An 18,032-nucleotide genomic window follows, 5' to 3' on the forward strand; every position below is an offset into this window, starting at 1 on the left:
TTATAAATGGCCTGGGTGACAATCCGAGCAGTTCTCTTAGACTGTTCGCAGATGATGCTGTAATTTACCGTCTAGTAAGGTCATCCGAAGACCAGTATCAGTTGCAAAGCGATTTAGAAAAGATTGCTGTATGGTGTGGCAGGTGGCAGTTGAAGCTAAATAACGAAAAGTGTGAGGTGATCCACATGAGTTCCAAAAGAAATCCGTTGGAATTCGATTACTCGATAAATAGTACAATTCTCAAGGCTGTCAATTCAACTAAGTACCTGGGTGTAAAAATTACGAACAACTTCAGTTGGAAAGACCACATGGATAATATTGTGGGGAAGGCGAGCCAAAGGTTGCGTTTCATTGGCAGGACACTTAGAAGATGCAACAAGTCCACTAAAGAGACGGCTTACACTGCACTCGTTCGTCCTCTGTTAGAGTATTGCTGCGCGGTGTAGGATCCTTACCAGATGGGATTGACGGAAGACATCGAAAGGGTGCAAAAAAGGGCAGCTCGTTTTGTATTATCACGTAATAGGGGAGAGAGTGTGGCAGATATGATACACGAGTTGGGATGGAAGTCATTAAAGCAAAGACATTTTTCGTCGCGGCGATATCTATTTACGAAATTTCAGTCACCAACTTTCTCTTCCTAATGCCAAAATATTTTGTTGAGCCCAGCCTACATAGGTAGGAATGATCATCAAAATAAAATAATGGAAATCAGAGCTCGAAGAGAAAGGTTTAGGTGTTCGTTTTTCCCGCGCGCTGTTCGGAAGTGGAATGGTAGAGGGATAGTATGATTGTGGTTCGATGAACCCTCTGCCAAGCACTTAAATGTGATTTGCATGATTTGCAGAGTAATCATGTTGATGTAGATGAATTTCTTTGGTGCGCGGGGGGGAGGGGGGGGGGGGGGTACGTGATACACGTCTTAAGTGTCATCATCCACCACAATTTAGGGCATTAAATAATCATATTTCTTCATGTCACTGCACCACATTCGCAGCTGGTACGACGTAGGACCGACACGACCGTTTTGAGCGACCCTTACAATCCTCATAGTGCCGTCATTGCTGTATGATGAACTGTAGAACGTCATGCAAACAGTAGAGGAAATGACAGCACCGTCAGCAACCGAAAAGTAACTTTACTTCATTTTTGTTTGGCCTATGTCTAATCTGTTCTTGTGGATGTGTCACTTGAACTACTGGCAGCTGCAGAAGACAAAATCAGCGGCTACTGTGGAAATCAAATTTAGAGGCAAACGTGAAAGAGAAATATACCACTACTCGAGGAAAGGCCTGGATAGCTTGAATCTACATAAAATTCTGGGCTTAGAATTTCTAGAGGTCTGTTTCAACGACGACAGGAGATGGGTGGCAGCGGTTCTGGAGTCCCAATTTTCCTCGAAGAAAGTTACGTTCGCGTAGCTGTGTCCGAGGGAGGCCTATATGATGATGGCTGGTCGTTTCGACACATAGCGGAAAACACTGGTTGAGAAGATGTGACGAATGCAACGGCTGAGAGAAAGCAAGAGTTACCGACGGGAAGGATTTGTAAGATTTAGACTCACATGCAGTGAGAGGACTGAAGATTTCTACAACAGATTGTGAATGGGGATTTGTCTATTTTTTGAATGACAAGAGATTACACTCATACCAGCCTATACGTCATGGTCCCTTAAATGTCCACCAGCTCCTGCAAGACAATGGAACGGCGTCGTATCAGTACCCAAGACCAAGAACACGCTGGAAGCATGTACTGTTTCTGTCAAGGCCTCGATCAGGAAATCTGTGTGTTAAGGAACTCTGGTCAGTGTCAAGTGACATAGGTTACTGTTAAAAGGAGATGGGAGGTACATTAAGGTTTAACAACATCCCAGCGATGACAATTTTGTTAGAGAAGAAACGTAAACTCGGATGGGAAATAATGAGAAAAGAATGATTTGGGTCTTAACGATCCTTCGACAATGACGGCATTATAACTCCGATAACCGCGGAAATTATGGGAAAAAATACGCGCAGTATCAAATTTTTGTACAGTGGTACAAGAAAGCGCCGTGAACGATACACTAAATGTCCTGACCTGTGGGGATTGAGCGAGAGGGGGGGGGGGGGGGGGGGCATTTAAAGGTCTTTTTTTTCTTAAACATCTCGAAAACCGCTGCTTCCAGCGAAAATGTTTCCCAGCAGAAAATTAAACAACATTAAATTTCCCACAAAGAAGGTTTTACTCATTTTTCTCTGTTGCTATAAAATAAATGTTTATTGTTAAATGAAGTGAGATAAGAAAATATATTAAATGTGTGTACCACCTCCAAATGCAGTAGAGCCGTATTAGGGGATACGTTAGGGGTTTAACAGGCTGGAGGGGTGGTGGGGGGTGGAAGGGAGAGACGTGCGTGCAGACATGAGATACAGTTGATGGAATGGGGCTGATCATATCAAATTCTGGAACAGTAAACTACTTTAATGGATTGTTTGACTTATGCTGAAATGTCTGAATTTTTATAACACATAGGTGACACACAGAGAGAGACAATTTAAGCTCCCGGGCCTGTTCAGATTTTGAGAAAGCTGAGCTTGGGGTGATACGTTTGATACTTCTCATGCTGTGTAAAGGAATTCCAGACACTGACTGTGGAGACAATAATATTGACACTATCGAATGTACACACATCAATAAAAGTTTTGCATCATCTGGGTTCTGAGAGTTCTGGAACCTGAACAGAAAATTGGAATAGATATCAACATAAACATCATTTCCGCCATTTTTACTGCACGTGAAGACCACACATTGCGTGTTGTACCACCATACAGCGAGACCTTCGGAGGTGGTGATCCAGATTGCTGTACGCAGTGGTAACTCGAATACCCAGTAGCATGTCCTCTTGCATTGCTGCATGCCTGTATTCGTCGTGGCATATTATCCACAAGTTCATCAAGGCACTGTTTATCCAGATTGTTCCACTCGTCAACGGCGATTCGGCGTAGATCCCTCAGAGAAGTTGGTGGGTCACGTCCTCCATAAACAATACTTTTCAATCTGTCCTAGGCATGTTCGACAGGGTTCATATCTGGAGAACATGCTGGCCACTCAAGTCGAGCGATGTCATTATTCTGAAGAAAGTCATTCACAACTTCTGCACGATGGGGGCGCGAACTGTCGTCCGTGAAGACGAATGCCTCGCCAATATGCTGCCGGTATGGTTGCACCATCGGTCGGAGCATGGTATTCACATATCCTCCAGCCGTTACGGTGCCTTCCATGACCACCAGCGGCGTACGTCGGCCCCACATAATACCACGCCAAAACAGCAGGAAACCGTCATCTTGCTACACTTGCTGGACAGTGTGTCTAAGGGGTTCAGCCTGACCAGCTCGACTCCAAGCACGTCTCCGACGATTGTCTGGTTGAAGGCGTATGCGACACCCGTCGGTGAAGAGAACTGTTTCCAATCCCGAGCGGTCCATTTGGCATGTTGTTGGGCCCATGTGTACCGCACTGCATTATGTCGTGGTTGCAAAGATGTACCTCGCCATGGGCGTCGGGAGTGAAGTTACGCATCATGCAGCCTATTGCGCACAGTTGGAGTCGTAACACAAAGTCTTGTGGCTGCAAGAAAAGCATTATTCAACATGGTGGCGTTGCTGTCAGGGTTCCTCCTAGCCATAATCCGTAGGTAGCGGTCATCCACTGCAGTAGAGCCCTTGGGCGTCCTGAGCGAAGCATGTCATCGACAGTTCCTGTTTCTCTGTATCTCCTCCATGTCCGAACATCACTTTAGTTCACTCCGAGACGCCTGGACACTTCCCTTCTTGAGAGCCCTTCCTGGGACAAAGTAACAATGCTGACTCGATCGAACCGCGTTATTGACCGTCTAGGCATGGTTGAACTACAGACAACATGAGCCGTGTACCTCCTTCCTAGTGGAATGGCTGAAACTAATCGGCTGTCGGAACCCCTCCGTCTAATAGGCGTTGCTCATGCATTATTGTTTACATCTTTGGACGGGTTTAGTGACATCTCTGAAGAGTCGAAGGGACTGTGTCTGTGATACAATATCCACAGTCAACGTCTGTCTTCAGCACTTCTGAGAACCGGGATGATGCAAAACTTTTTTTGATGAGTCTATATTGACAGTATGGCATGCTTATAAAAGGCTCTTCAGTGTGATAGACTCTTGACACCTACAGCAGTTGAGCGTTTTCACACAATATCTTACTTAATAACAACAAATAACTACTCATTTAATAAACTGAGAATAGCTCCACTACATAAACACGAGCTCAGTGAAGTTGTTTTGCTACTCTCATGACAGAATTGTACAGGAAATGTTCCGGGGTATAGTTTGTTTGTAAACTCGTGGTGGAGGAAGTTGCCTTTTGCCGGAGGACCACTGAAGCTACATTAGAGCATGACTAAGCACCAGTTTCCAGAGTGTACATAGGCTTACATAGTTTCTGTCTATGTGCATATGGAACGTTAGTATTACTAATAATCTATAGCTACGTTTTTCTACCCTACTTCATTTAACAACGAACATTAATTTTATACCATTAAAACACTATTTTAATACCTTTAGATTTTTCCATCCCCTGTACCGTGGAAATTATTAGCCATAGAGAAAACAATAATGACTCTTTTTGTAGGACATATAATGTAGTTAAATTTTGTGCTGGGAAATAATTTTGCTAGAAGTAGCAGATTTCGAGTTATTCAAGAAAAACAAAAAAAAAAAAAACATTTAAATACCCTCACCCCTCCCACCATCTCCAAGCTTACACCCCACCGGTTAGGATTTTCAGTACATTGTTCGTAGTAGTTCCTCCGACCAACGGTTATTTTCTTGGGAATAATCAGCACAGCTCTAAATATGTGTCATCTTAATGTCATTTAATTATTATTAACAACATCCTGCAGGTGATTGAGTGCAACTGATATCAAGTGCAATGCCTGTTTCCGATATTTCTTCTTTACTAACTTTTACGGCAACAAGCTTGCAAAATCCATCAAGGACTTGTTGCATGGTTACCAGAAAGGCTCAAGCCAATTGCGACATTCAAAGCTAGGCGTGTCTTGCGATTCGAACGATATGTGCGCTTGGTAGTTAGCTGTAGTTTACTTTCTCTTCGGGCACTGCATGTATCAGAGTCCTGTCCCTACAGTGTTCAATACGGTACTTTCTGAGAAAATTTCAACGGCAGTAAAGCTGCATGTAAATGAATTGTGCTTACAACACATTCAAAGTAAGTTATCGCTTGCAAATGCTTAGAATGACAGAATGCTTGTGGGCTAATTAGCATCTCCTAAAATATCTTGTTAAGCGTATACATTATATACCGGTACATAAACTGCCTTAGAGTAGCATAGAACGTTGGATGTTGTTTTATACCTGTAGAAGAACCGCCAGTATGTCCCGTAAGCGCCTAATTATGCTAAATAACCAAGTTACTGAGTACAAACTTGAGCGAGTGTTCGGTCTTCATGGATGCATTCTTCGTTAGATCAGATTCTCATCTGATTAGGAAATATTAGTACTACAGTTACGTACGTCTGAAAGAAGTGGTTCTAAGGCAATTGGACAAGTTGGCACCCAAACTGGACCACTAAATGCTTGCATCGTTGTCACAGGATAACCCCTACCTCATGAGCGTGTCGCATTGACCACATTGAGCATAAAAGTTGTGCCCTGCAATTAGAACTATATGGCTCCTAACATTCTCCATCGTCTGCAGCGCCATGCGTAGTGCATGAACATTTATTCTGCTCAGGATCATCAACTTTTATAAAATGCACCCGAATATTTTATCCATCAGGAAAATTCCAATGGTGTAGTTAATATTGGTACAAATGGCTCTGAGCACTGAGTTAATATTGGTACTGTAATGTACTTTTCGATGGCGTTTCACATTTGAAAGCTAATTTACTTGATATTTTATTAACTGATTTCGTGTAGCACAAATAATTTAATCGTGTGTGTGTGTGTGTGTGTGTGTGTGTGTGTGTGTGTGTGTGTGTGTGTGTGCGCGCGCTCGCGCGGTATATACTAACTCAAGCAGGGCACTTTAATGCAGAACTTGGAATCAACAATAATAAAAGGATGTCGTATGGGAGTTGTAAGAATGTAATGCAGGTAAATTGTAATTGCTTTTATTTGAAGCAGAGATATCTGTTAAGGGCTGTTACATGGTGTTTCAAAAATGACCGGTATATTTGAAACGGCAATAAAAACTAAAGGAGCAGCGATAGAAATACACCGTTTGTTGCAATATGCTTGGGACAACAGTACATTTTCAGGCGGACAAACTTTCGAAATTACAGTAGTTACAATTTTCAACAACAGATGGCGCTGCAAGTGATGTGAAAGATATAGAAGACAACGCAGGTCTGTGGGTGCGCCATTCTGTACGTCGTCTTTCTGCTGTAAGCGTGTGCTGTTCACAACGTGCAAGTGTGCTGTGGACAACATGGTTTATTCCTTAGAACAGAGGATTTTTCTGGTGTTGGAATTCCACCGCCTAGAACACAGTGTTGTTGCAAGAAGACGAAGTTTTCAACGGAGGTTTAATGTAACCAAAGGACCGAAAAGCGATACAATAAAGGATCTGTTTCAAAAATTTGAACGGACTGGGAACGTGACGGATGAACGTGCTGGAAAGGTAGGGCGACCGCATACGGCAACCACAGAGGGCAAAGTGCTGCTAGTGCAGCAGGTGATCTAACAGCAGCGGCCTCAGGTTTCCGTTCGCCGTGTTGCAGCTGCGGTCCAAATGACGCCAACGTTCACGTATCGTCTCATGCGCCAGAGTTTACACCTCTATCCGCTACCATTGCTGCACGAGAGACATTCGCTAACGATATAGTGCACAGGATTGATGACGGCGATATGCATGTGGGCAGCATTTGGTTTACTGACGAAGATTATTTTTACCTGGACGGCTTCGTCAATAAACAGAACTGGCGCATATGGGGAACCGAAAAGCCCCATGTTGCAGTCCCATCGTCCCTGCATCCTCAAAAAGTACTGGTCTGGGCCGCCATTTCTTCCAAAGGAATCATTGGCCCATTTTTCAGATCCGAAACGATTACTGCATCACGCTATCTGTACATTCTTCGTGAATTTGTGGCGGTACAAACTGCCTTAGACGACACTGCGAACACCTCGTGGTTTATGCAAGATGATGCCCGGCCACATCGCACGGCCGACGTCTTTAATTTTCTGAATGAATATTTCGATGATCGTGTGATTGCTTTGGGCTATCCGAAACATACAGGAGGCGGCGTGGTTTGGCCTCCCTATTCGCCAGACATGAACCCCTATGACTTCTTTCTGTGCGGACACGTGAAATACCAGGTGTACCGCCAGAATCCAGAAACAATTGAACAGCTGAAGCAGTACATCTCATCTGCATGTGAAGCCATTCCGCCAGACACGTTGTCAAAGGTTTCGGGTAATTTCATTCAGAGACTACGCCATATTATTGCTACGCATGGTGGATATGTGGAAAATATCGTACTATAGAGTTTCCCAGACTGCAGCGCCATCTGTTGTTGACAATTGTAACTACTGTAATTTCGATAGTTTGTCTGCCTGAAAATGTACTGTTGTCCCAAGCATATTGCAACAAACGGTGTATTTCTATCGCTGCTCGTTTAGTTTGTATTGTCGTTTCAAACATACCGGTCATTTTTGAAACACCCTGTAAAACAAAAGAACACACATATTACAGTTACAAACCAGTGTTTAAAAATAATCATTGGCCTATGCTGGTATTAATCATCTCAGGGTCAGTTTCTGGGTGTCATATCCCTATAACTTTGAGATGAACGGAATATTGGCGGGTGAAATTTTGCAGGAGTGCATTATTACTACCTCCGCATAGATCGACATACGGGTTCCATATTGGATGGGAGCAAAGTAACACCGACAGTGGCTGTTGTGTGTGTGGTATCTGTGACCTAGCCAACCTGTACATAATGCATAAAACCATAGTCTTAAGGAATTTCTAGTGGAATAATTTTCGGTCCGGGGCATTTATAAACTCTAGATGGAACTATGGTCCATCAGTTATGTACTCTCTGTCACGCACTGCCTAATAAATGTATCTAATCTTTTCATCGTATGCTGGAGCTCTTGAGCATACTAGAAGTGTCCGTTGTGTCGCGGTATGCATGCCTTTAGAGCATCCTTCCACTCAGATATATCACAGTACAAAGTACGGTCAGCTATGCGCAGTTGGCTGAAGAGTGTATATTTCAAAATCTTTGTATCAGTCTTCTAGGTATGATAGATCACGTAATGGGTATTAACTTTTGTTATATGCAAAATGGTTGCTGAGGCTTCCTGGCTGCATTAGGCATCCTTTTGTATTTGTTACGCCCCTGAGAGGCGGCACTTGCACGGAGTGACACTTGTACGAGAAGGGAATGTGTTGACATTTGCACGGAGCCCAGGACACTGTAGGTAGGGACAGGGTGTTCCAGAAGTAAAATATACTGTCCTGTCAGCTGCTACCTGCGACGTAATGTGGAGAACGAAAAAGCCTATTTCCTGCACAAAATTCCATATTCCCGCACCACTTCGCAGCGTGCGTGGCTTTCTCCCAGCATTGCGGTTCACCTTTGACTGGCGAGTAGTGTAGTAGAGTTTCATGTTTTAGTGCTTAGATAACTGAGTTCACCGAGATCACCATACAGAAGCCTTTACTGATTTACAACGGGCATCAGTATACAGTGGACTATACAAACAAGAAGTGACTTAATGGCGCTGAGCCGGCCGATGTGGCCGAGCGGTTCTAGGCGCTACAGTCTGGAATCGCGCAACCGCTACGGTCGCAGGTTCAAATCCTGCCTCGGGCATGGATGTGTGTGATGTCCGTAGGTTAGTTAGGTTTAAGTAGTTCTAAGTTCCATAGTGCTCAGAGCCATTTGAACCATTTGAATGGCGCTGGGCAAAATTTGAAAAGAATAAATGCAAAGGAAGGCCATCCACGAAAACTAACACAGGTTTAGGGGAAGGTAGCTACGTTTGTATTCCAGATGAAGCTGAAAATTAAGTGCGAAATCATTTTGTCAGCACAAAGAAGCGGGCAAAAGAAACAGACTCCACAGTTTCATCAGTTTACGTTGAAGAAGTAGGGCAGCTCTTTAATAGAGGCTACGACTTGTTAACATCGTTACCATCACTCAGAAATGCGAAACAATCTTTATATTGGTTTAGGTGAAAATATATGGGAACTATACAAGATCCCACCGATTCTGGAGGAATATTCTTCCAAAAATACAATTTACTGACTGAATGTCGGTAGCAGTTTTCTACTGGCTGATATTAATAGGGGACCGAATGACAGAATGCTGGTATTTGCCAGCGAAAAGGGAAAAGATTCTGCATCAAACCGCGAATCATTCTTTCTAGACCGAACGTTCAAGATTTCGAGCAAGCACTTTGGGCAGTTGTTTATATACCTCGCCGACCTTAACAGTTCTTGCGAGGAAACAAACACCACACAAGTTGTTTACACTTTGCTGCCAAATAAAATGCGAAAAACGTAGGAACATTTTTTTAGCTATTAAAACTAACGTGCCTGGATGGTACCCTGCATTTCTGTTGATGAACTGCCGGTTCAGTCCGAAACCGTGCTGCTGCTACGGTCGCAGGTTCGAATCCTGCCTCGGGCATGTATGTGTGTGATGTCCTTAGGTTAGTTAGGTTTATGTAATTCTAAGTCTAGGGGACTGATGACCTCAAATGTTTAGTCCCATAGTGCTTAGAGCCATTTGAGCCATCTTTTTGTTGATGAACTTCAAAACTGCCGTCGTTCAAGTAGCTAAATTTTTTTCCCTGGAACAAAGATTATTGGTTGCAATTATCATTTTAATCAATGTTTATGGAAAGAACTTCAGTGTTGCGGCCTCGTTCCAGCCTGTAGAGAAAGCGAGAAAATACTCTGTCACATAAGAATGTGTTCTGCTTTGGTACATATTCCCTGGGAAATGTTGGACGATGGTTGGCACTGTATTCTGGAGAGCACACCTGCAAACCAAAAGCTTCAGGACTTTTATGTCTATTTTTTGGACCAGTGGCTCCATAGCGAACATATGCCAAGAGAGATGTAAGATTGCACTGGAAGGCGCCACGTACCTACAACGTCTCAGAAGGATGGAACCGAAGAATAAATACATTAGTATCATAAGTTCATCCGAGTGTATACTCATTAGTGAAAAATCTTCGAGAAGATGCAGAATACCACGACCACGAAGTCTGACGGACTAATTTTAAACTTTGATGGGAATGGAAAAAAAATCACCAATGAAGACAGACGAAACGTTTGCAAAGGCTTTAAAGAAACGCCAAACTCATGGAAACTTAAAATCATTTCTGACTAGTGTGGCCTACGAATAGAAGCTACAATGAACGACATATTCGCTGAAAAATTTGTGATTTTTGAAACGTAGTTTAATGTAATCATTGGTAATCTTGTAAATATTGTAAATAAATTTAATGGGGGACTCAAAGATATTCTCTCTTCGTGATGTTACCTGGAAACGGCACAAAGCCGGCCAAATGTAACTTGAAATTTGTAAAATATTTCCTAATGAAAACTAATAAAACTATCTCAAAGACCAAACCTTTTCTAGGGAATATTCGCAGCATTCGCCTAGAAGGTTCTTAGAATCAAAATTTGTATGAGCAGACACCGAACACATAATCCTTGCAGAGGAAACCAAGGCAAATGACATGCAATTAAATTTACTCGTGGTCGTGCGGTAGCGTTCTCGCTTCCCACGCCCGGGTTCCCGGGTTCGATTCCCGGCGGGGTCAGGGATTTTCTCTGCCTCGTGATGACTAGGTGTTGTGTGCTGTCCTTAGGTTAGTTAGGTTTAAGTAGGTCCAAGTTCTAGGGGACTGATGACCATAGATGTTAAGTCCCATAGTGCTCAGAGCCAGCCAATTAAATCTATACTTTCTCTCTCCGTTAGAAGGTGAGCAAACCAGGATGAAACTGATAAAGACGAATTAAATTATCATAAAAAATTGACTAGTCGCAGTTTTGCAACCTTTCGGCATATGTTAAAACTAATTCCTAGTTATACATATCATAGACTGCAGCAGACGAGTTGAGGCGCCCACGGAAAAACGGGACGGTCAGCCGATGTTACGTAGCGCGCAGCACGGCCGATTAATAGCGCAGGAGAAATGCAAACAATGTGCTACCTTCAGGGGGATTAACATAAATACACTATGTGATCAAAAGTATCCGGACACCCCCCAAAACATATGTTTTTCGTAGTAAGTGCATTGTGCTGCCACCTACTGCCAGGTACTCCATATCAGTGACCTCAGTAGTTCAAAATGGTTCAAATGGCTCTGAGCACTATGGGACTTAACATCTCAAGTCATCAGTCCCCTAGAACTTTAGAACTACTTAAAGCTAATGACAGTTAGACGGGAGATGAGAAAACTTGGATTTCATGGTCGACCGGCTGCTCATAAGCCACACATCACACTGGTAAATGCCAAACAACGCCTCGCTTGGTGTAAGGAGCGTTAACATTGGACGATTGAACAGTGTAAAAACGTTGTGTGGAGTGACGAACCACGGTACACAATGTGGCGATCCGATGGCGAATGGCTGGTGAATGTCATTTGCCAGCGTGTGTCGTGCCAACAGTAAAATTCGGAGGCGGTGGTGTTATGGTGTGATCGTTTTTTTCATGGAGGGGGCTTGCATCCCTTGTTGTTTTGCGTGGCACTATCAGAGCACTGGCCTACATTGATGTTTTAAGCACTTTCTTGTTGCCACTGTTGAAGAGCAATTCGGGGAAGGCGATTGTAACTTTCAACATGATCGACCACCTGTTCATAATGCACAGCTTGTGGTGGAGTGGTTACACGACAATAACATCCCTGTAATGGTCTGGCCTGCACAGAGCCCTGACCTGAATCCTTTAGAACACCTTTGGGATGTTTTGGAACGTCGACTTCGAGCCAGGCCTCACCGACCGACGTCGATACTTCTTCTCAGTGCAGCACTCCGTGAAGAATGGGTTGCCATTCCCCAAGAAACCTTCCAGCACCTGATTGAACGTATGCTTGAGAGAATAGAAGCTGTCATCAAGGCTAAAGGTGGGCCAACTCCAGCATTACCGATGGAGAGTGCCACGAACTTGTAAGTCATTTTCAGCCAGGTGTCCGGATACTTTTAATCACATAGTGTAGGTTCGGCGTAGCCATAGATACGAACATTACAGTATATACAGCACAGTGCTTAAGGGGAGACTCCACCCAAAAGTTTAACTTTTCTTCTTCTTCTTTGCTGGTATAAACCTAATTTTAAAATCGTGTCTGTTATGTAAAGATGTAGCAATACCCAAATTTTGAAGGCCATGACTTCATTGGTTTTCGAGTTTTGAATTTTTAATATGATTTTAATGGTATTCTTGAAAACCAATTATTGGTACTTACACCACAATTTTCACAAGCCAGATATTGTAATTACATTCATAAGACATAGTTCAACGGTCGTGTGTATTCGTTTTATGAGAAATGTTAATAATTTGTTTTCAGTGTTTATTTAAAATTTCCGCCTTAAATTTTCTTTAATTATCAGTACATAAATGTAATGATAAAGTAAAGAAATTAAATTTTCGATAATATTAATGCACAGAAGTATGCAAATGCATCGAGACTACTTCCTGCAAAAATTTCATTCAGAGTGCTTAATATTTATGGTAAAGAAGTTGGCACTGAGGTTAGAAGAACAAAGTTATGATAAAATGGATTTTAATATTTTATCTTAAAATTAATGTTACTACAAGACACATACCCATTACAATTCACGGGCACCGTAACGTTTTCCCATTCTGCTTATATGAGGCTAGTTCTTGTAATTTCAAGCTCAGGTTACCCTTTTCCTTGAATATTCTGAGTAAAAATCTACTGTCTTCTTGAGGTGGTGCAATGGTAGGGATAACTGATTGTAAGGCAATGTCTATTTTCTTGGAGCTTGTTGACTGTAATGAAGAAGACTTCAGTGTGTTCCCTCAAATTATATTTACGCAGTCAACAGCCAAAGTAATTGATTTCCAACTTCTAGGTGCCAATTTTTTCGCTTCAGTTTTCCAGTATGAGTTTACGCCAAGTTCGGAGTAAAGTTGGTTCTTTTTGATGGTGATAGAAATGAAAAATTATCTTCGTTATCTTTCGGTGTGTCACGGGACCTTATGCAATTTTTTGTTTTTCTTTTTTGTTTGTTTTTGAGTGGAGTGTCACCTAAAAATGGGAAGTAGCTATTTTGAAAGGGATGAAAAGTAGCATGATGGTCGTGTTAGAAACTTCATTCAGACACATCAACGTCAACGTATCAGTACATGCTACCTAGTCTTTCCTTTTATTGTATGTGATACGCTTAGTGTTCTATTAATGGGCTTCAAATTTTTTAACACAACGCAAAAATCAGTTTACGACAACATTGCAATAGATTCCATGCAAAAGATTATGGTCATTTGGGAGATGAACAGCGGGAAGTCGATGAACAGAAAAAGAAAACCGCTTTTAGTCGATAAGATTGAATAAAGTATTCACGAGAAGGGAGCAGAGAAATAACCGTCTCAATAATTTTCCCAATATTATCACAATGAAAATATATTTTTGTTTTCCTGAGGAACACTCAACGAATGAATGTGCAGTTAGCTCAATTTACCATACTACTTTTCAGCTTGCAAACGGTTGCGCAATTTCATTGATTTCCAGGTTGTGTTGGCAGTGTGGAAACTTGGCTACAGTTAGAACTTATACACCTACTGTGTAAGGTTTAAGTGATTAGTTTCATAGCAAAATTAGTCTCGTAGACTTTTGTTTACTCAATGTAAATTTTCACGTCTTTACAAGAATGCAGCTATAATTATGCCGATCTTTGGGCTTACATGTACATACTGCTTTTTTTCACGGTGAAGGGAACCAAATCCACCCGCAAAAGCTCACTAGTAGACTTCAACTTAAGAGCTTGTCTTCGAATTAGCATTAATCGAAAAGTGGTAACAGACACTGATCCCTTAATCCAAAGCATAAGTAATATTCATTGACATTCGTGTTTTGTGTTTAACGTTTAAATAAAATGCTAACGAAATATAAATTTGTCTATTTAAATTTCGTCCTAATACAGCAGTCGTCATAAGGCTGCAACAGTAATAATAATAAAAAAAAACGTGTTTCTTACATAGCAACATCAAAATATTAAAGGAGATGTTGAATTTCATTATGTTGAATTTTATTGTCAGTTATCATTAATACAACAACCTTAAAAATAAATTTGCCACGAAACGCGTTATTGAGCCACCCTGAAGCGATAAGTTGTTGTTCAGTGCTGTGGTGTGAGTGCGAGCTAGCTCGCACGATCGGCTGTGCTGAACTGCGAGACGTAAGTGTGCCTGTACTTGTGAAAAGCCAGTTCGGCATGAGCCCCAGGCTCCATGTAAGTGTCAGTCCGTGCAAATCTCACTCCGTGCAAATGTTCCAACCCCCTCCGCAGGGTGGGTATTCCTTGTATGTTGCCTATAGTCCTGTAATCTGCACCTTATGAAAGGTAATAGGCCCAGCAATATTAACCTTCCTGATTCGCTTCTAAGTCATCTTTCTCCGCTTAGAGACACTCATTCTTCAGGTCCTCTTGTTGAACATAAATCTACCAGTTTAATGGGTAGGTAGTATGCAGCACAACTGGTTAGTAGACTCTGCTAGTTCGGTGAAATCTCGTCATCCCAGGGTCGGTGAATACTAAAGGACGCCTAGAGTCGGTGGGAAGCATCAGCGAACATTTTGTCTCTAGTAGAAGTTGTTCCCCATGAAGAGATCTATCACTGCTAGGCGTTTGATGTTCAGACTTTGAAACACCCTGTATATATAATTGTAAATGTAGACCTGCGGCTTTGGGCAACTTCATTCTCTTATGCAGTCAGTACAAAAAGTAGTTAAGCCCAGACATCTGCAATTGTTAGCAGAAGTTACTTGTTGAACAACAATCGAATCGCCGATGCACATTGCCGAAGAACGTAAAAATGAAAATCATTTATAACATGCAATTAACGATGTTTCTAAATATTAAACTCGGTGAATAAATACAAGAACAGTCGCTGCCGTTGGTAATTTAACACAGTACAGACCATCCATGCACAATCACCATCAGCGTCCGAAATACAGATCCAGAGGTGAAGTCCAGGCCACCACGATGTCAGTTACGATACTCAGAGTAGATAAAGCACGGAGAGAATCGCACACGAAGTGCCCAGAGCTGCTTTCGACCTTGCTTATTGCTTTCCTGAGGCGAGCAACACTCCGCAGGTGAAACGGTGACGTGGGCGTGGCCTGCAGACCAGGCCAAACTCTGTTGTACACTCTTTACTGTGTTCACCTGGTGTAAGCACTAAAGTTAAGCTGGAAGCGTCATCCTTCGTCTACGACTTAAGTTCTCTTTCGGGACGCCAGAATTAATGTGGAACTCCAGTTACAACTTAACAGAAATTACACGATTTTTTTGTATGGTACATCATTAACTCACGGCGCTACCGTCTTTTCAGGTGTAATTGAGATAAACCTTGGGTAGGTTAAGCACCTCTGATGGCCTCATTGTTACGGTGCTAAGTTTTCCGTGAGGGAAGGATGTACACTTGTGTTTTCATCTACCAACATGTCCTATATTCACTCTTTTCCTAGATATACAACACCCACTTAAAAAATTAAGTGAGCTAAAATGCTGACTTTTTTACATGATCAAATATGTTACACACGATGTATTTGTACCGCTTAGAGAACTGTAGCTAGCGATGGAGAAATTACGTAATCAGTAAATCTTACACTAGAGCTCATAAAGAGTTGTGTGCAACGGGACTGAGTGAATGATGCAATGGCTCAGACGACAGATCGTCATCCAGCAACAACGAAGTTCGTAGCCCGTACGGATATGTTAAGATACATTTCCGTATTATTACACTTTAAGAATATAGGAAATGCTTACTTGAAAAGCGTGACAGCTGACGTATCCTCCTTCTTTACATAACTGAGATAGTGTTCAATCTATGGCGATTTTGACGTCGATGCAAAGCCAAATCCTAACCAATAAAATGGCTGTGCCTGTCTCATCAGAGACTGTTCTTGTATTTAAAGTAAACCGTGAACTTACTTTAAGTAATCAGTTTTTCTTCTCATTTCTGTTTCAGAGTTCGAGAATGATACCACACAGCGCAGTTCTGCTGTTCGCTGTGATGGTGACAGCAGAATACATCCCCCCTGGACCTCGTTACAGGTGTCCTGAAAATGGTGTAATGCTGTATCCTTGCAAATGCTCTAAGGAAAGTGATCAAGGCCTGAGTATACATTGTGAGAATACAAATTTAGCAGCAATGGCTGTAGGTTTGGCCAACGTCGCTGCCCTCCGATCTCCTATTGAGGAACTGGTGTTGTACGAGTGTAATATTGGTAAGTAGCAGCCATTTTAATAATTTAAACTGCCTCGTTCGTTAACATAGGACTCTGTTATTACTAAACCTTCTTTGCTTTATTAAGAGTTTACATCCCCATTCCATATTTCGGCTACTTATCAGAAGAAAAAGGTGCTGTATAAAAAATATAATTTGCTACACATTTAACAGGAGTAAAACATGTAGACATAATAGACTATCTACTACTCTGACGATAATTTCGGAAAGTGTCAACGCATTATCCTTAATGCTTCTCATTTTGACCGGAGAGTGTTCTTAGACGCCCCAAAAAATTTAAAAATCATCTTTCGATATCGTCCTCTGCCACTATTCACTATCATACTACAAAGCCATATTATGTGATCGCGGTTACTTCAGGCACTATAGTCTTCGACAATAAATAATTTGGAAATTTGTGGTAAGGACTATGAGACCAAACTGCTGAGGTCATCAGTCCCTAGGCTTACAAACTACTTAATCTAACTTAAACTAACCTACGCTAAGGACAACACACACACCCATGCCCGAGTGAGGACTCGAGCCTCCGACGGGGGAAGCCGCGTGAACTGTGACAAGGCGCCTGAGACCACGCGGCTACCCCGCGCGGAGACAATAAATTAAGGGGAGCCGGAGGTGCCTATGCTGCCCATGTTAAAATCACTAAGTTTGAGGAACATTTATGAATAAACTACCAAATAGAAAAATTTGAATTTTTTTTACATATAGAGTGGTTTAGTGTTGCAGTTATGACAGAGGGATTTTGGTGTATCATTTCTAGTTTCCTTTCAATTATTTTTTTTATTAATGACCTAAATTTTTTACAAATAATTGCTTTATAATTAAACTGAAATGAAACTACTGAACATATTGCCAAATGGCTGTGTTACAATGTAATTTTGACCACTAGGAGTGCTGTATAAAAATTTCATCTCTCTAGCTTGAGTGGATTTTGAGAAAATGTTCCTTATATTCGAAAAATTCTAATTTACGGGAAATGGCTATCAAAGTTTCTCAATACACTCCTGCACTATAGGATGGCCAAAGTGCAGTGTTTTTATGCTTACAAACAGCCTTTTAGGAATCACTTTCCAAATCAAATTGTTTACGCTCTCATTAGGATTCTGCGTCTTTCCGTGTAGACATTTGTGTAACAATTCTGGCTGTGCTACGTCATGAAAAATTGGTTTTATTGCATTTATCACAGCTGCTGGCAAACCATGTTTGTGGTCATAGTCCTTTTTTGCTTTATATTTGCATCAGGAATCTTTTGGGCACAGGCTGTGATGAGGGTATTCATTGCAAGAGGCAGTATGAAGGAACAATGCCCACACTGCTTTTCGCATGCCACTAACATTACTAGTATTTTGCCTTATAGCATACCCATAGTATCTCTGTAGACGTTCAATCACCTCATCAGTAAGCCTGCCTCTCCCTCCTATTGTGTTTCCATCACTGAGCTTACTTGAACCCAAAGTTTGTTTGAGCCTTCGAAGCCGTGCACCCATACGCTTTTGCACATGCCCAGTGCATTCCAACTTTTCAACTACAACCCTTGCACACTC

General features: G+C 41.9%; 1 protein-coding gene across 1 annotated transcript in view; it reads left to right on the forward strand.

Annotated features, from left to right (window-relative positions):
* Nucleotides 1-18,032, forward strand: part of LOC126298738 (protein artichoke) — a 185,792-nt gene that overhangs the window by 105,841 nt on the left and 61,919 nt on the right. Inside the window, exon 2 of the mRNA XM_049990176.1 lies at nucleotides 16,210-16,468. Within this exon, the coding sequence (XP_049846133.1) occupies nucleotides 16,219-16,468 (250 nt within the window). The 5' untranslated portion in view covers nucleotides 16,210-16,218. The remainder of the gene's footprint in view (nucleotides 1-16,209; nucleotides 16,469-18,032) is intronic.

This window comes from Schistocerca gregaria, chromosome X (assembly GCF_023897955.1).
Source record: "Schistocerca gregaria isolate iqSchGreg1 chromosome X, iqSchGreg1.2, whole genome shotgun sequence".
NCBI classification, from domain to species: domain Eukaryota; kingdom Metazoa; phylum Arthropoda; class Insecta; order Orthoptera; family Acrididae; genus Schistocerca; species Schistocerca gregaria.